Raw genomic sequence first — 20540 nt, forward strand, 5'->3', positions numbered from 1 at the left:
GTGGAACTGTGACACAATTATAAAATTAGATTACAATGAATTCTGCAAAGTACAAATAAAATTTGCCTGAATTGATGCTATTATGACACGCATGCATAGGCACCATTGGATTCATGGCTGACTTTCACAAACTGCTAGTTTTGTTTACGATGAAAAAGTACTGAGCTTTTGTGGAAAAAATATTAAGCTTCACATGTGTGTAGGAGTAGTCTGCACCATCTTAACTATTGAATTTTGTTGCAGCTTTCACACAAATTTAAACCACCAATTAGATTTCAAATTTTTTCCCCTCATTAGTGAGTACAAATTTATAACCTGCTTTACAATAGTTTCTTCCTTTCAGCTACAATTCGATGAAGTGTGAGCACCTATTCTTACAAAGGTCTAACCCAATTCACAAGTTTTCACAATGGTTTAATCCATTGTGTGACGATTAAATTTTGTTGCTGCTTTTCACACACATTTAGAATGCATGGTTCAAGAATGAAACTACCCACATTTACAATAGCGTTGCCTCTTTGAGATGAAAATATTGACCATACGAGATGAACGTTTTGGCATCCACTGGGTGGGCGCTTCTAACTTGTAAAAGCAATTTATATTTTGCTGAGAGAAAGGTCCATTAAATGAAAGAGCATGTAGAGGGGTGCATAGCATTGTTTCTAGGGAAATCATGGCTGATTAACCCATAGCATTAAACTCAACTCTAGTGGCCATTTTGAATTTGAACAAAATGCACAAAATTGATGTTCATAATACAAAAAATAGAAATTCTGTCACAGAATAATTAATCAAAATTGGTCTCATCAATCGTTGAGTGCAACAGTTGCAGCTTTCCATTTTGAATTAGTTTTTTAGGACCTGTATCAAAAAATGCCATGAAACAGACTATGGCAATTTAGACCATGAAAAGAAAACCTGTTTCTGGTCATCGCATGCATCAGTTAAAAATGTGCATATACTGTAAAAGGGTTAATTATTCACTGGGTTTTAATTTTGCTGACTGGAAGATGCGCTAAATTAAAACCCAGTGAATATGTAAAATTGAACATGAAACACATTATTCTAAATGATAATACTGTGAATTTAAAACCCACAGAACATGAGATGGTAAATCAGCGAAATTTAAACCCAATGAATATTAGTCATTTTGCAGTAATAACCTTTCGAGAATTTTCTTAACGTTTTTGAAAAAAAATTGACAAAATTCAATATTTATGTCAATGTGCATTATTTTGAAAAAACAAAAGTTGGCTCGAAATTTTTTTGTTATCTTTCTGAGCTGGGCATTTGGCTTTAATTTGACTATGTTCCATTAGTTTTACAATTGGAGTTCATATTACTGTAAAACACTTTGAAATAGCCACATTCCATTTTAGCAAATTTGACTCAATGCATGAATTAACTGAATCTCACTGTAAGAATTTACTCTATTCTAATTAGGGACAACTTAATTTTGCTAATTAGCTAAAATGACATGCTCGCTAAAATGACATGTTTACATTATTTGCTATGATTGTTATGGTAATTTACTCCATTTCCTAATAGCATAACCTTTGATACCATATGATAGACATCCTATCACAGTTGTATTGTCTGCACACGACCCATCTATTCTCAGTATCATCAAATTCTTAATAACTTGTTGAAACTGCGTTCATCAACTTTTGAGAACCTGGTAAGCATAACAAAAATAATGTAATCGTTTTTGAAGAGACTATGAAACGTGCAGTACTGAAACTGAGAACAAAGCCCATCTACAAGAATTCAAAGCCGAGTTGTAGGTATTGTAGGAAATCTTCTAAGCTGTTTGGGATTATAAGCAAAATTTGAATTAGCCGTGAAAGTTACACAATGACCAAATACAGTAAATTGGTTAAAGGACGGTATTTGTCGCGCTACGCATGTGCAAGATATATGGGACTCGTATAAACAAAGATGACGACTTTGGCTATTGCGCACATCAAAGAGTACAAACTGAAACGTTAACAAGCTTTAATTAGGTATTTTAGGCAATTAGAAGGTATCGATGGAGTAACTGCTGGTGATTAGTGCAAGTCGCGCCCAGGTCAAACCTCATACTTGTGATTGCCATTAGAAGAGCGCTTTTTTTTTTTTAAGATTGTAGGAAAATCGATGTTTATCAACACACATGCGTGCCGCGACGACTACCGCCCTTTGAAATTAGATGATTTCCTCAATTACCTGTTGACGCATTGCCCACAGAAGTCGTTTTGCCCCTTTCATTTCGGCTTTTGGCAGTTATAACAGTAAACTGCTATAATTTTGTGCATGTCTGCGAAAATACAAAACGTTGCAGTGGTAATTTCTCTGGGGTTTTATAACACTTGCCGATGACTTTCGGGGTATTTTGTATTCACCAATGCCATAAAATCTTCAAATCGTGAAAATATTAGCTTTAAAAATTAAACGATTTACAGTATTACCCTATTTCTTGAATTAAATATACTTGATAACCGCTTTCTCATCATTCTGATGCAAGCTTATTTGGTAACTATGGTTATGTGACCCGCAAATTAGCTAATGACTAGTATTATTTTAAAATGCAAGTGAAAGTTGACTTTCCTAACAATTGGGTGAAATTTATTTTTTACCTTTGAGTGATCTTGATTATTGCAAATAGATTGATTTAGCTTACCAAGCTAATTTGGCTTACATGAGAACTACAGTATTTGAGGACCTTTTATTTGAAATGTAATTTCAAATCAAGTAACACAAAATGTGAAAGCTTAGTAAGAAGGCCTTTGTTTTCAAAGAAATGTCTTAACATTACTGAAATAGTTTGCAAAGGTTTCTTAAAAATAGAATTGCGCATTTGGTATAGTGATGTAGTGAACATTTTTGTAATTTAATATTGCATATATTTTTATAACTGAGAATGTATATATATTTTACAATGAAAAGGCAATAAACTTGCAAGAAAAGAAATTATCTGTGTCATTTTTATTTTACACTATGCTTGCTATTGTTCTGTATGTATCAAGTAATCTGAATGTTTGAGAATAGTGTTTTGAGCATAAACAATGAAATACCTTAAATTTTTTACATTTACCATTGGCATCTCAGATAAAATTCACAACAGGAATTAATCAAATTTGAATTAAGTTTTAACAGACAAAACAAAATGTTAATTTCGGGAGTGGAACTTGCATTTTGTTCTATAGCCAGTTGGACCACTCTCTACTAATAAAATGCTATAGGCATTGATGTAGTCTTGAATAACATAATACAGTGACTTGACATTGTGTCCTGGTTTGTATGGAAAATGCAAGAACAAGTGTTGATTACCCGAATTGCAATTATTTCTTGAGTGACATTTGATTGCCAAACTTTTGGCTCCTTCATTTAAAAGTAAAATAATTTATGCACTAGCTGATGCCGAAGTTGTTTTAAGAATAATTGGATTAGTTCATGATCAGCTTATTTAAATTGTTTTTGTCGTTGAGAAATTTAGTTTTTCATTATTACTGTGCGACATAAATGCAACTTGTCAATTATTCCTCAAAGCAGTGCGACATTTCAATAGCCATGCTGCAGAAGATGCAAAATATTAATTTATAAAATTAATAAAATACATATTCATTGATTTTTAGAATTCAAATGCAGTAGATCCTCTGCAGTTGCTGAAAGCTTTATCACCATTACTGAGTGATGATGGTCGTATCAAGAGTTCACAAGAAGTAGTTAGACTAGTCAGGTGAGTGGGGGTCATTGACCTTAAACTAAACTAAATAATTTGCAAATTGTCATGCGTAATATTTAAACAATTGATATTTTGTTTTTCAGTTTAATGCGTGATGCCAAGAAACTCGTGAGTAGGTGTACCTATTGTAACATTCTTAAAGTGACCACCGATAAAAGTGCTTTGGATAAGTAAGTAAACTAGCTCAAGATTTTGACCTATTCACTAGATAATATTTGGTAATCGTTTGGTAAACTATTAAAAAACACCTATCCAGCTCTTCTCAAATTTTGTCATCATACACAAAATATTTGTTCAGTGTATTCGTCACATCTGCAAAAGAAGCGTAAAAGCTGAACTAATTTGTTTTGTTGTCATTTTAAATGTATCCAAAAAATATGTGTAACTGAGGTGTCACGTTTGTTTATTTGCTACTGATTGAGAAAATACTGTATCTGTTTACATTAGTCTTTTAAATTTTATCATTTGACAAATAAACCATTAGAAAAAAATGTTTGCAAGATTTGACTGCTCAATTCCTTTTACCTAAACCCAGACATACAATATCCTGTATTATAAAGGAGAATCGCATATAAAGATTATGTGAGCATGTTACACCTATTTAAGTAGAGGAACAAGTCAATTTGTTTCAATTTGGGCACAACATGTGTTTTTTGCACTATATTTTTCAAATTATAAATAGCTCAAAAATCATCATAGTCATTGACTTTGAGTCATTTTTTTGTGTGTGAAATAGTATATTTAGTTCCCGAAGTCCGAAAATGGGGACTTATAATTCGGTCTCAGCCTGTGCGTATGTGCTTCTGTCCAGAGTCATATCTCAGAATCCCTTAGATCGATTCCGTTCATTCTTCGCATGTGCCTAGTACTTTATGTGGGACATATGCACATGCAGTGGTTTAGCGATTCGATTCAAAATGGCCGACTGTCAGCCATTTTGTTTTTTGAAAATGTTGTATTTTGGACATGCTTTGTCAGTTTTCATTCAAACTTGGTACATGGATTATACATGTTAGGATACATGTCCATGACAATTTGTTTCAAAATCTGGTCAAGGATGGCCGATTGACAGCCATCTGACTTTTTGGCCTTACTACTATATTTCCACAATTTATGTACCATTTTCATTCATATTTGGCACATACGTCATACATATCAGTGTGTTTCATAGTCAGATCAAAGATGGCCGAATAACGGCTGTTTTTATTTTTGGCCATATTACTACTACACGGAATACGTGTTTTGATGTAAATAAACAATCTGTTGTATACGCCACTTGGAACTCAAGTTTCAAGGACACGTTCGCGACAACCCCTCCGCTTTAATATGACGAGCACAAAGACAACTTTCAAAAATTTAACGGGGACTGTGTCATTTTCAATGACTTGTTTGGAGTGGGTATTTATAGGAATGTACGTTATTTTTGTGATTTTTGATTATCTCTTAATTCACTACATATTGAGATCTTCAGTGCATATCACACCCCATCTTATTAATCCTTGACTTTATATTTCGTGTTTCACCCAATAAAGTAATTTATATTTAATTCCTCACATATCAGTGGGTGGTTTGTTTCTAGGTTCGTGGAAGTTGGGGGCTGGAACGTCCTTAATACGTGGCTGGTAGACGCCAAAGATGAAAATAATTTGGCAATGTTGACAGAGGTTATGAAAATTCTGAAGCAACTGCCTATGACGATAGACATTCTTAAACAGGTAAGTGAATGTTGTTATATGCGTCATGCGTAAGATGGCCATAGCGTGTTTTTGTTTACAAACAAGCGTCCACCCATGAGCCTTTGCGTTGTTATCGGCTGGGACTCAATTCCCACACGTGCGCAGGTGACCACCCCTCCTATTTAATGTGAAATGTTTCGAATATTTCGATACCACACTCGTCAATCAGGAAAACAACAGACTTGGATGTGCATGTTCATTTTTTTTCTTCCTTACCCATTGGAATTCTGGGTGTTGAACAACTTAACAAAATGTTACTGACAACATTCATGTTGAAATCGTTTTTCTTTTGATCACAACATTTCCAAACAATGGAAACAAATATCAGGGTTCATATACAGACATTTATATATATACAAAGTCAGCATGGAGTAAGATAAATTACTCATTTCGCAGTGTGTGAAAGCCCAATAGACAAAGACAAAATTGAAAAGTGTCATGTCAGCCCATGGCCAAGGTTACGATCATCTAACAGTTCTTACCATATTCAGTTGTCAGATGTACATATATGTATAAATAATGTAATGAAATACCATATAATGTAATATTTTTCAGATAATCAATGAAAATGTTTCTTTACTTTTCAGAATAACACAGCCAAAGTTGTGAAACAGATAAGCAAAGGTGACTATAATGAACGTAAGTACATCATTTGCTGTTCAATACTTGTATGATAAATTTACACTTTTGGGATTATTACTGTTTTTTGAATTTGCTTTAATAAATACTTCATTTATATTCTACAGAAACTAAACAATTGGCTAGTAATTTAGTTACAGAGTGGATGAGTCTAATAAAGACAAGCAGTACAACAGGTGATTATTGTTTGTATTTAAGGTTGGAAATAGTGTACCTGTACATCTTTTCTTCAGTTGTATAAATTTTAAATTGTATAGAATGATTATCAGACTGTGGATAAATTTGTCCACTATCAACGTGCATCAAGACCAAACTGCATTCATTTTATCTCATGCGAAAATAGAATGTATACACTGTCTGATAAAATTGAAAACCTCAGATGAGCCTGACTCAAAAGTTCCTATGTATTTGATAGTACACGTTTTGAATCAACATGTTTTTATGTAAAGTGAGGCTGTTCCTGATTGTAAATACATACCAGTATGTTATATCTAGTTCCGTACCTTTAGAAGCATTTCATCAGCAGAACATATACCGGTATATTTATAACATTATATTTTGTATGTATTGTCAAATTTTATTTATACTTATTTTTTTTATTTTTAAACAGACAAACCAGAGAAAAAGAAGAAAAAGAAAACAAATGGTCCCAAAGAAGGTGAAGAAAAAAAAAAACGTTCTGCCAAGATGTCTGTGCCAGCACATGCCAAGTTCAGGTCTACAGGTAACGTAATGTGAAAAACAATTTGTGTAGTCGGTGGTTTTGCTGTGACATCGTTATATAAATATTCATTTCAACCAATGACCACTGTAGAAACTCATAGAACTCTAAATACATCTATTGTGAAACATTTTAATTTCATGGTGTTTGCCAAAAGTTTGGCCAATTGCATGTTTGATTTATTTCAGCAGCAATTTGGAATTTTTTTCTTTTTGTGCTTAACCTTGTAACCTTGTATTTTATTTTCCAGGTCTTGAAAAGGAAACCAAGCTGCCACCAGTCAAGTTGAAGAAAAAAACTAGTACTGGGAATTCTGACAAACCATCAGTTCCAAAATATTTAAAAAGAACAGGGTATGTAACATTCTACATTAAAAACAGAAAGAAGCTTTAATCTGTATATATGCGTATATATTGACCTCTCTGCTTTGTATGTTTTATTTCCTAGCACTGAACTCAATAAATCGGTACAGCCTCCTGAGAAAAAAACAAAACCAACGCCAGTGACGACGTCTACAACTACCACATCTACACCTACATTTACATCATCCAACAGCACGGCTACCACTACATCAACATCCACAGCTCAGAAAAAAGCTAAACTTATACCAGCAAGACCTAAACGTAAGTATCTGTATTTGCAGTGGAATATTTCAATTGTTCACCCATCATGGTAGATTCTATCCAGTGAGTGTGTGTTCAAATGTGCCCACTTTGGCAATCCCTCAATCTCGTTTCATATCCATTGCTGTATTCTTATGCAATTCTGATTAAGTGCCAGCACTTCCAATCAGATATATTAATTTGACTCAGATACACAACCTCTTTGTAGAATCAAGTATAAGCTCATATGTTTACATTGAGTTAACGACAGCATACAATTCAGACAATGTCGTCCACCACAGACAGGATGGTGACCTCTCCATCCATGGAATGCTTTACTCTGACAGTGCTTACACTACCATTTGTGTTCAAATTTACAATGCTCATCATATTTTGAAGATAAAAATTGTTTATTAGATTTAAAACATAAAAACTGTATAAATTTCTTTTGTACCCATAAAGATTTTTCAACTAATATAATTTGTTCTTGTTATAGCTATACACATTATTCACGAAAGTGGTGGTTTCATGGATGCGCTCAATGCACCAGCTGCACCAATCAGGAAAAAAACAAACAAGGTGAAACCAGGAAATAAAGCAGCCACGCCCACATCACCAAATGCCCCCAAGGTAAGAGACAATTTATTGAGTATGTATGGTTGATTGGTTATCATTTGACTGCATACATACATACTTACATGTAATTTTTGTGAAATTGGGCATAAGTGTTATAAAATGAGCTTTCCACTGAATAATCACAAGTTAGCTATACTATAAGCTAAAAAAACCTGTTTAACAGTAGTTGTGATATGTAATGTGTTATAATATAATTGGATGAATACATCGGATTTTTTCAGTAGATGCATTCAAGACAACATATTTTAATAATTTAGTTACACTATGCCAAAGAATGTTTGTTCTAATATAATGGTGTTTAAAATCGATAGTGTGACAATTCACTATTATAAGATGTACAAGTGTCCTTGAGGTCACATAGGTATAAAGTTCTTTAGGGATGTGTAACTGGTGATCTTTCGTAGGGGTTAGTATCACACAATGTTTTTTCTGATTAAGTCATCATATCCACCATCTTGTTTATCATACTTCGTGTCTGTATAATACCATATCATGAAATTGAACCAGGTAGTTGTTTCCTACCCATTTTGGTTTTTGACCATGTGCTTTGTTAACCAACCTATAAATAGCTACCGAGATTTTATTGAGGGGGATTTTTTTTTATTTTGTTGCTCAATATGAATTGAATGCTAATTAGATATTGCATCTGAGCACATTGGTGGATGATGCAATTTTGCCACCAACAGATTTCAGCAGAAGTATTTCCCATCTTTACGATATTTGTTCAAAATATTGTCATTGCACCATGTTAGGTAACTGTTATCCAGTTTCAATTTCTACTACCACTGTGATAACACTCTGCATAAAATTATGACTTGTAATGTGATTATTATCATACTACGTCAGCAGTGATAGTAAACTTCACACATGAATGATATGCACCATGGTTCTTTGTTGAACACTTAATATACAAATCACAGACCCACAAATGGTCTATTCCATAATATCATACACATACCAATCCCACAAATGGTCTATTCCATAATATCATCCACATCACAAACCCACAAATGGTCTATTCCATAATATCATACACATCACAAATCCACAAATGGTCTATTCCATGATATCATGCACATCACAAATCCACAAATGGTCTATTCCATGATATCATACACATCACAGACCCACAAATTGTCTATTCCATAATATCATACACATACCAATCCCACAAATGGTCTATTCCATAATATCATACACATCACAAACCCACAAATGGTCTATTCCATAATATCATACACATCACAAACCCACAAATGGTCTATTCCATAATATCATACACATCACAAATCCACAAATGGTCTATTCCATGATATCATACACATCACAGACCCACAAATGGTCTATTCCATAATATCATACACATACCAATCCCACAAATGGTCTATTCCATAATATCATACACATCACAAACCCACAAATGGTCTATTCCATAATATCATACACATCACAGACCCACAAATTGTCTATTCCATAATATCATACACATACCAATCCCACAAATGGTCTATTCCATAATATCATACACATCACAAACCCACAAATGGTCTATTCCATAATATCATACACATCACAAATCCACAAATGGTCTATTCCATGATATCATACACATCACAGACCCACAAATGGTCTATTCCATAATATCATACACATACCAATCCCACAAATGGTCTATTCCATAATATCATACACATCACAAACCCACAAATGGTCTATTCCATAATATCATACACATCACAGACCCACAAATTGTCTATTCCATAATATCATACACATACCAATCCCACAAATGGTCTATTCCATAATATCATACACATCACAAACCCACAAATGGTCTATTCCATAATATCATACACATCACAAATCCACAAATGGTCTATTCCATGATATCATACACATCACAGACCCACAAATGGTCTATTCCATAATGTACACATCACAGACCCACAAATGGTCTATTTCATAATATCATACACATCACAAACCCACAAATGGTCTATTCCATAATATCATACACATCACAGACCCACAAATGGTCTATTCCATAATATCATACACATCACAGACCCACAAATGGTCTATTCCATAATGTACACATCACAAACGCACAAATGGTCTATTCCATAATATCGTACACATCACAGACCCACAAATTGTTTATTCTATAATATCATACACATCACAGACCCACAAATGGTCTATTTCATATCATACACATCACAGACCCACAAATTGTTTATTCTATAATATCGTACACATCACAAACCCACAAATGGTCTATTCCATAATATCATACACATCACAGACCCACAAATGGTCTATTTCATATCATACACATCACAGACCCACAAATGGTCTATTCCATAATATCGTACACATCACAAACCCACAAATGGTCTATTCCATAATATCATACACATCACAGACCCACAAATGGTCTATTTCATATCATACACATCACAGACCCACAAATGGTCTATTTCATATCATACACATCACAGACCCACAAATGGTCTATTCCATAATATCATACACATCACAAATCCACAAATGGTCTATTTCATAATATCATACACATCACAGACCCACAAATTGTCTATTCTATAATATTATACATATCACAAACCCACAAATGGTCTATTCCATAATATCGTAAACATCACAAACCCGCAAATGGTCTATTCCATAATATCATACACATCACAGACCCACAAATGGTCTATTCCATGATATCATACAAATCACAGACCCACAAATGGTCTATTTCATAATATCATACAAATCACAGACCCACAAATGGTCTATTCCATAATATCATACACATCACAGACCCACAAATGGTCTATTCTATAATATCATACAAATCACAAATCCACAAATGGTCTATTCCATAATATCATACAAATCACAAATCCACAAATGGTCTATTTCATAATATCATACAAATCACAGACCCACAAATGGTCTATTCCATAATATCATACACATCACAGACCCACAAATGGTCTATTCCATAATATCATACAAATCACAAATCCACAAATGGTCTATTCCATAATATCATACAAATCACAGACCCACAAATGGTCTATTCCATAATATCATACACATCACAGACCCACAAATGGTCTATTCCATAATATCATACAAATCACAAATCCACAAATGGTCTATTTCATAATATCATACAAATCACAGACCCACAAATGGTCTATTCCATAATATCATACACATCACAGACCCACAAATGGTCTATTCCATAATATCATACAAATCACAAATCCACAAATGGTCTATTCCATAATATCATGCAAATCACAAATCCACAAATGGTCTATTCCATAATATCATACACATCACAGACCCACAAATGGTCTATTCCATAATATCATACAAATCACAGACCCACAAATGGTCTATTCCATAATATCATACACATCAGAAACCAACATATTTCATCAATACTGATTTGGGGTTACATTTATGCTAGGAGACAAAGGTTGAATCATCAATTCACAGAATTGGTATCTGACTCTTGCTTTTATGAATGATATTAAACAGTCCATTTTATTAAGTGCAGCTAATTGAACTACCATTCATACTTGCACCCATAGCACATACAGTTTTCAAGTTGGCTACTAAACAAGTGATTGTGGAATGTCAATGTTGTCTCTTCTGACCTTTTGTTAATGTTCCAATTGGACATGTTATAGCCCTGTAGTTGTTACTTCACATTGTGCACAAAATGGTTATAGCCCTGTAGTTGTTACTTCACATTGTGCACAAAATGGTTATAGCCCTGTAGTTGTTCCTTCACATTGTGCACAAAATGGTTATAGCCCTGTAGTTGTTCCTTCACATTGTGCACAAAATGGTTATAGCCCTGTAGTTGTTACTTCACATTGTGCACAAAATGGTTATAGCCCTGTAGTTGTTACTTCACATTGTGCACAAAATGGTTATAGCCCTGTAGTTGTTACTTCACATTGTGCACAAAATGGTTATAGCCCTGTAGTTGTTACTTCACATTGTGCACAAAATGGTTATAGCCCTGTAGTTGTTACTTCACATTGTGCACAAAATGGTTATAGCCCTGTAGTTGTTACTTCACATTGTGCACAAAATGGTTATAGCCCTGTAGTTGTTACTTCACATTGTGCACAAAATGGTTATAGCCCTGTAGTTGTTACTTCACATTGTGCACAAAATGGTTATAGCCCTGTAGTTGTTACATCACATTGTGCACAAAATGGTTATAGCCCTGTAGTTGTTACTTCACATTGTGCACAAAATGGTTATAGCCCTGTAGTTGTTACTTCACATTGTGCACAAAATGGTTATAGCCCTGTAGTTGTTACTTCACATTGTGCACAAAATGGTTATAGCCCTGTAGTTGTTACTTCACATTGTGCACAAAATGGTTATAGCCCTGTAGTTGTTACTTCACATTGTGCACAAAATGGTTATAGCCCTGTAGTTGTTACTTCACATTGTGCACAAAATGGTTATAGCCCTGTAGTTGTTACTTCACATTGTGCACAAAATGGTTATAGCCCTGTAGTTGTTACATCACATTGTGCACAAAATGGTTATAGCCCTGTAGTTGTTACTTCACATTGTGCACAAAATGGTTATAGCCCTGTAGTTGTTACTTCACATTGTGCACAAAATGGTTATAGCCCTGTAGTTGTTACTTCACATTGTGCACAAAATGGTTATAGCCCTGTAGTTGTTACATCACATTGTGCACAAAATGGTTATAGCCCTGTAGTTGTTACTTCACATTGTGCACAAAATGGTTATAGCCCTGTAGTTGTTACATCACATTGTGCACAAAATGGTTATAGCCCTGTAGTTGTTACTTCACATTGTGCACAAAATGGTTATAGCCCTGTAGTTGTTACATCACATTGTGCACAAAATGGTTATAGCCCTGTAGTTGTTACATCACATTGTGCACAAAATGGTTATAGCCCTGTAGTTGTTACTTCACATTGTGCACAAAATGGTTATAGCCCTGTAGTTGTTACTTCACATTGTGCACAAAATGGTTATAGCCCTGTAGTTGTTACATCACATTGTGCACAAAATGGTTATAGCCCTGTAGTTGTTACTTCACATTGTGCACAAAATGGTTATAGCCCTGTAGTTGTTACTTCACATTGTGCACAAAATGGTTATAGCCCTGTAGTTGTTACTTCACATTGTGCACAAAATGGTTATAGCCCTGTAGTTGTTACTTCACATTGTGCACAAAATGGTTATAGCCCTGTAGTTGTTACTTCACATTGTGCACAAAATGGTTATAGCCCTGTAGTTGTTACTTCACATTGTGCACAAAATGGTTATAGCCCTGTAGTTGTTACTTCACATTGTGCACAAAATGGTTATAGCCCTGTAGTTGTTACTTCACATTGTGCACAAAATGGTTATAGCCCTGTAGTTGTTACATCACATTGTGCACAAAATGGTTATAGCCCTGTAGTTGTTACTTCACATTGTGCACAAAATGGTTATATCCCTGTAGTTGTTACATCACATTGTGCACAAAATGGTTATATCCCTGTAGTTGTTACATCACATTGTGCACAAAATGGTTATAGCCCTGTAGTTGTTACTTCACATTGTGCACAAAATGGTTATAGCCCTGTAGTTGTTACTTCACATTGTGCACAAAATGGTTATAGCCCTGTAGTTGTTACTTCACATTGTGCACAAAATGGTTATAGCCCTGTAGTTGTTACTTCACATTGTGCACAAAATGGTTATAGCCCTGTAGTTGTTACTTCACATTGTGCACAAAATGGTTATAGCCCTGTAGTTGTTACTTCACATTGTGCACAAAATGGTTATAGCCCTGTAGTTGTTACTTCACATTGTGCACAAAATGGTTATAGCCCTGTAGTTGTTACTTCACATTGTGCACAAAATGGTTATAGCCCTGTAGTTGTTACTTCACATTGTGCACAAAATGGTTATAGCCCTGTAGTTGTTACTTCACATTGTGCACAAAATGGTTATAGCCCTGTAGTTGTTACTTCACATTGTGCACAAAATGGTTATAGCCCTGTAGTTGTTACTTCACATTGTGCACAAAATGGTTATAGCCCTGTAGTTGTTACTTCACATTGTGCACAAAATGGTTATAGCCCTGTAGTTGTTACATCACATTGTGCACAAAATGGTTATAGCCCTGTAGTTGTTACATCACATTGTGCACAAAATGGTTATAGCCCTGTAGTTGTTACTTCACATTGTGCACAAAATGGTTATAGCCCTGTAGTTGTTACTTCACATTGTGCACAAAATGGTTATAGCCCTGTAGTTGTTACTTCACATTGTGCACAAAATGGTTATAGCCCTGTAGTTGTTACTTCACATTGTGCACAAAATGGTTATAGCCCTGTAGTTGTTACTTCACATTGTGCACAAAATGGTTATAGCCCTGTAGTTGTTACTTCACATTGTGCACAAAATGGTTATAGCCCTGTAGTTGTTACTTCACATTGTGCACAAAATGGTTATAGCCCTGTAGTTGTTACTTCACATTGTGCACAAAATGGTTATAGCCCTGTAGTTGTTACTTCACATTGTGCACAAAATGGTTATAGCCCTGTAGTTGTTACTTCACATTGTGCACAAAATGGTTATAGCCCTGTAGTTGTTACTTCACATTGTGCACAAAATGGTTATAGCCCTGTAGTTGTTACTTCACATTGTGCACAAAATGGTTATAGCCCTGTAGTTGTTACTTCACATTGTGCACAAAATGGTTATAGCCCTGTAGTTGTTACTTCACATTGTGCACAAAATGGTTATAGCCCTGTAGTTGTTACTTCACATTGTGCACAAAATGGTTATAGCCCTGTAGTTGTTACTTCACATTGTGCACAAAATGGTTATAGCCCTGTAGTTGTTACATCACATTGTGCACAAAATGGTTATAGCCCTGTAGTTGTTACATCACATTGTGCACAAAATGGTTATAGCCCTGTAGTTGTTACATCACATTGTGCACAAAATGGTTATAGCCCTGTAGTTGTTACTTCACATTGTGCACAAAATGGTTATAGCCCTGTAGTTGTTACATCACATTGTGCACAAAATGGTTATAGCCCTGTAGTTGTTACATCACATTGTGCACAAAATGGTTATAGCCCTGTAGTTGTTACATCACATTGTGCACAAAATGGTTATAGCCCTGTAGTTGTTACTTCACATTGTGCACAAAATGGTTATAGCCCTGTAGTTGTTACATCACATTGTGCACAAAATGGTTATAGCCCTGTAGTTGTTACATCACATTGTGCACAAAATGGTTATAGCCCTGTAGTTGTTACTTCACATTGTGCACAAAATGGTTATAGCCCTGTAGTTGTTACATCACATTGTGCACAAAATGGTTATAGCCCTGTAGTTGTTACATCACATTGTGCACAAAATGGTTATAGCCCTGTAGTTGTTACTTCACATTGTGCACAAAATGGTTATAGCCCTGTAGTTGTTACTTCACATTGTGCACAAAATGGTTATAGCCCTGTAGTTGTTACAATGTACAGGCAGATTTAATCATACAAATAACACTTTTTGCCACAGAAATCATATTACATGTTTGTGTACTTTGGCATCTATGAATCGGTATGTTGTGGTGTGCTTTCTACTTGCTGGTATTCCAGTGTTTGATCAGTCAACCCATTGTTTTGATTACTTATTCCTAGTGTTTGATCAGTCAACCCATCGTTTGATTACTTATTCCCAGTGTTTGATCAGTCAACCCATCGTTTGATTACTTATTCCTAGTGTTTGATCAGTCAACCCATCGTTTGATTACTTATTCCTAGTATTTGATCAGTCAACCTATCGTTTGATTACTTATTCCTAGTGTTTGATCAGTCAACCCTTCATTTGATTACTTATTCCCTGTGTTTGATCAGTCAACCCATCGTTTGATTACTTATTCCTAGTGTTTGATCAGTCAACCCATCGTTTGATTACTTATTCCCTGTGTTTGATCAGTCAACCCATTGTTTTGATTACTTATTCCTAGTGTTTGATCAGTCAACCCATCGTTTGATTACTTATTCCCTGTGTTTGATCAGTCAACCCATCGTTTGATTACTTATTCCTAGTGTTTGATCAGTCAACCCATCGTTTGATTACTTATTCCTAGTGTTTGATCAGTCAACCCATCGTTTGATTACTTATTCCTAGTGTTTGATCAGTCAAGTCATCGTTTGATTACTTATTCCTAGTGTTTGATCAGTCAACCTATCGTTTGATTACTTATTCCCAGTGTTTTTTTGATTAGTCAACCCATCGTTATGATTACTTATTCCTAGTAATTGATCAGTCAACCCATCGTTTGATTACTTATCCCCAGTGTTTGATCAGTCAACCCATCGTTTGATTACTTATTCCTAGTGTTTGATCAGTCAACCCATCGTTTGATTACTTATTCCTAGTGTTTGATCAGTCAACCCATCGTTTGATTACTTATTCCTAGTGTTTGATCAGTCAACCCATCGTTTGATTACTTATTCCTAGTGTTTGATCAGTCAACCCATCGTTTGATCAGTCAACGAAGTTGGAAAACAGGGACTTATAATTCGGTCTCCGTGCGTCCGTCCGGAGTCGTATCTCAGAATCCCCTGGACCGATTTCATTCATTCTTTGCATGTGCCTAGTACTTTATGTGGGACATATGCACATGCAGTGGTTTAGCGATTCGATTCAAAATGGCCGACTGGCAGCCATCTTATTTTTTGAAAATGTCGTATTTTGAACATGCTTTGTCAGTTTTCATTCAAATTTAGTACATAGATCATACATGTTAGGATACATGTCCCGACCGTCCATGAGTTCCTGAGTCTGTCTATCCGTCCATGTGTTCGTCCGTCCTTCAGTCTGTCCAGAGTCATATTTCAGAATCCTGTAGACCGATTCCGTTCATTATTTGCATGTGCCTAGTACCTTATGTGGGACATATGCACATGCAGTGGTTTAGCAATTCGATTCAAAATGCCCGACTGGCAGCCATCTTGTTTTTTGAAAATGTTGTATTTTGGACATGCTTTGTCAGTTGTCATTCAAACTTGGTACATAGATTATACATGTTAGGATACATGTCCATGACGATTTATTTCGCAATTGGATCAAAGATGGTCGACTGGCAGTCATTTTTTTTTGTTTTTTTCATGCGGTATCTTGGACGTGCTCTGTCAGTTTTCATTCAAATTTGGCACATACATGTACTTTATACATGTTAGGATGCATGTCCATGACAATTTGTTTCAAAATCTGATTGACAGCCATCTGACTTTTTGGCCTTACTACTATATTTCCACAATTTATGTACCATTTTCATTCGTATTTGGCACATACATCATAACAATCAGTGTGTTTCATAATCAGATCAAAGATGGCCGAATAACGACTGTTTTTATTTTTGGCCATATTACTACTACACAGAACACATGTTTTGATGTAAATAAACAATCTGTTGTATACGCCACTTGGAACTCAAATTTCAAGGACACGTTCGCGACAACCCCTCCGCTTTAATATGACGAGCACAAAGAGAACTTAATTTAACGGGGACTTGTTCCCAGTGTTTGATCCGTCAACCCATAGTTTGATTACTTATTCCCAGTGTTTGATCAGTCAACCCATCGTTTCGTTACTTATTCCCAGTTTGTAATCAGTCAACCCATCGTTTGATTACTTATTCCTAGTGTTTGATCAGTCAACCCTTCGTTTGATTACTTATTCCCAGTTTGTAATCATTCAACCCATCATTTGATTACTTACTCCCAGTTTGTAATCAGTCAACCCAGTGTTTGATCAGTCAACCCAGTGTTTGATCATAATCACCCATAATTGGACTACGGTTAAAATTCTGTTGAGCTATCACAGATTCTACTTTACCTCAGAACTTTAGTATTTCTTATTCCCAGTTTGTATTCAGTCAACCCAGTGTTTAATTAGTCAACCCAGTGCTTGATCAGTCAACCCAGTGTTTGATCAGTCAACCCAGTGTTTGATCAGTCAACCCATCATTTGATTACTTATTCCCAGTTTGTATTCAGTCAACCCAGTGTTTGATCAGTCAACCCAGTGTTTGATCATAATCACCCATAATTGGACTACGGTTAAAATTCTGTTGAGCTATCACAGATTCTACTTTACCTCAAAACTTTAGTATTTCTAGTTTCAAAACAAGTTGTTATCACTCATAGAAATACACAGAATCTGATCTGTTTCAAAACAAGTCTTTTAAAAATGAGCAGAACCATTGGATAGTTTTGCAAGTATAAATGTGTCTCTTTACCACTTTCTGGATTTTCAGGTCATAGGTCATCCCTTGTCAGGTGCTGTTAAAAATTCCTACACTGAGGACAATGCTGCTGAGGAGCAGAGACCAGGGACACCAACACCTGATGTAGGTAGTTCCTTGTCACTTGCATTGCCACTAGAGGGCGCTAAGCAAGAAACATTCAGTCTCTTTCTTGTTTATTTGGTGCTTCAGTGTGATATGCACACGTTATGGTGCCCTCTATCATCCCTGCAAGTGACCTGTGTGGTACTGTGAAGATTGTTTTTCCACCAAACCCTTAATAAACCTGTAATGTAAAAACATTCATTTTCAATTATTAATTATTAGTTTTTAGAATTCACTTGGTTTTTAACACTGTACAGCAAAGTACATGCAGAAATTGCACCTGTCATTGTGTTAATTTCAGGGATTTTTCTTGAACTTTTATATTTGACCAATCCCTGATCATTTTTTTCCAGCTTCAACCTACTGTTTACAAAAAAAATGAATGATTTTACAGGAAATGCACGATATCCTCTTGGTGGTAGTAATAGTTCTGCTTGTAACTTGCTATAAGGCGGTGAGAGCATGCATGGTTCACTTAAAGATACATTATTATGCAGGTTATCTGGGTGTCTGTTGTATTTTGTATAGTGGAGCAGCTGCAATGTTGTCAGAACTTAATAATTACTTATTCTTTTCAATTTCAGGATGAGGTCAAAGATGAACCCCCAAAAAGTAAGTTGCTATCTTTTTTATAAATAAATACCTTGTATTTGCTCTATTAGAAACTCACTTTCAATGAAGCACACTTAAACAAGAAATTACATTTATTGTGTACTGGATCAATGATTACTGTAAAATCTGTATTAGAAGTCGTGACTTCTATTAAAATGGTACAATGGAACAGAGGAGATGCGACTTCTATTAGAGCATCTACACATATGAGAAATGGTGAATTTCGGGTTCCAAATTGTTCAAAAAGAATGGGTGTGACTTCTATTAGGGATGCGGCTTCTAATACAGATTTTATGTTAGTTTGATCAAAGACACCACTCTGTCATCTATGTAAGAACAAATTGCCTTTTATGCAACAAATACAGTATACTGGAAATGATCACTATGAACAGTTATGCTATTTGTTATGAACAAATAATTGATCATTTCAAGTCTAATAGGAGTAGGAATGTTGCTGCCTCAATTAACTAAACCAGTGATAGTGTTGCCCAGAATAGGTAGTATCATGATCAGTAATCTATAAAAGTTAATATATGGTATACACTGTAATCTTTGTTTGTATACAATCATAGCAGTGATAGGAGGCAGTCATATTTACAGAAAAGACAATACTTATATAGTCTTATATTTGTGTTTTTAGTCAGTTTTTATGGTGCAAGTCAAAATGAAGATACATCCACTAATGAGAAAATGACAGATGCTAATCAGACAGAAGGAATATTAAGTATGAAGTCTAAAAAAAAGAAATCAGTGTCTTGGGTAGATGATTTGAAAGTCAGAGACCTTGTACAAGTTTGTTATTTTGAGTTGGATGAAACTGAAAGAGGTAAGAATCAACTTTTTTCTGTTTGCGTTTATGCGTATATTTGTAAAAAGTACAAAACTCTTTCTTGCAGTTCGATGAGGCTTGATATTATTTTCATTGACGTTTGTAAGAATTTTGAGTGGGTGAGAAATTTTTCTCTAAATGAAAAGTAAAACTGTTTAATAATAAAATCTGAATTTGCAGATTTCATCGAATATCAAGGCTTGTCAAAGTGTGAGAAGATGTCAGTTTTTTTCTCGTCTCGCACTTTTTACCAGTAGTGCTTGTAGTATTCTTAATTACTATGCATAACTTCAATATTCAGTTGCTAATGTTACTTTTTTTTTTACGTTCAGTCAATGTAAATTCTGTAAGGGACTTTCGTGATGCTGCTCACATGGAGATGATTCGAGAGAAAGAAACTATGGAATCTGCCAAAAGGGGAATGCAGTCACGTGCTGCAGCAGAAAAAGTACAAACAGATTTCATGCCTGTAAGTACAATTTTAAATAGTTATTTCGTTTGTGTGAGGTTGTAATCTATTTTCACTTAAAAACTCAACAAAGAAACTATGAAGACTAATATAGAACTAATATTACATGTCTTAGCAACATTATGAAGGCTAGT

The 20540-nt window shown here is 35.0% G+C and overlaps 1 protein-coding gene across 3 annotated transcripts in view; it reads left to right on the forward strand.

Moving 5' to 3' along the window:
• The window catches only part of LOC100379012 (serine/threonine-protein phosphatase 1 regulatory subunit 10-like), a 55008-nt gene that overhangs the window by 17323 nt on the left and 17145 nt on the right, over window positions 1–20540 (forward strand). Inside the window, exons 4-16 of one of the 3 annotated variants that reach the window (XM_085492304.1) lie at window positions 3615–3718; window positions 3808–3894; window positions 5286–5439; window positions 6048–6099; window positions 6207–6275; window positions 6710–6823; window positions 7071–7173; window positions 7268–7443; window positions 7919–8052; window positions 18404–18496; window positions 19081–19108; window positions 19749–19934; window positions 20270–20406. In XM_085492304.1, the coding sequence (XP_085348430.1) occupies window positions 3615–3718; window positions 3808–3894; window positions 5286–5439; window positions 6048–6099; window positions 6207–6275; window positions 6710–6823; window positions 7071–7173; window positions 7268–7443; window positions 7919–8052; window positions 18404–18496; window positions 19081–19108; window positions 19749–19934; window positions 20270–20406 (1437 nt within the window). The remainder of the gene's footprint in view (window positions 1–3614; window positions 3719–3807; window positions 3895–5285; window positions 5440–6047; window positions 6100–6206; window positions 6276–6709; window positions 6824–7070; window positions 7174–7267; window positions 7444–7918; window positions 8053–18403; window positions 18497–19080; window positions 19109–19748; window positions 19935–20269; window positions 20407–20540) is intronic. The other 2 variants (XM_006815933.3, XM_085492305.1) reach the window with 2 other exon arrangements.

This window comes from Saccoglossus kowalevskii, chromosome 17, assembly GCF_978046115.1.
Source record: "Saccoglossus kowalevskii chromosome 17, keSacKowa6.1, whole genome shotgun sequence".
NCBI lineage: Eukaryota > Metazoa > Hemichordata > Enteropneusta > Harrimaniidae > Saccoglossus > Saccoglossus kowalevskii.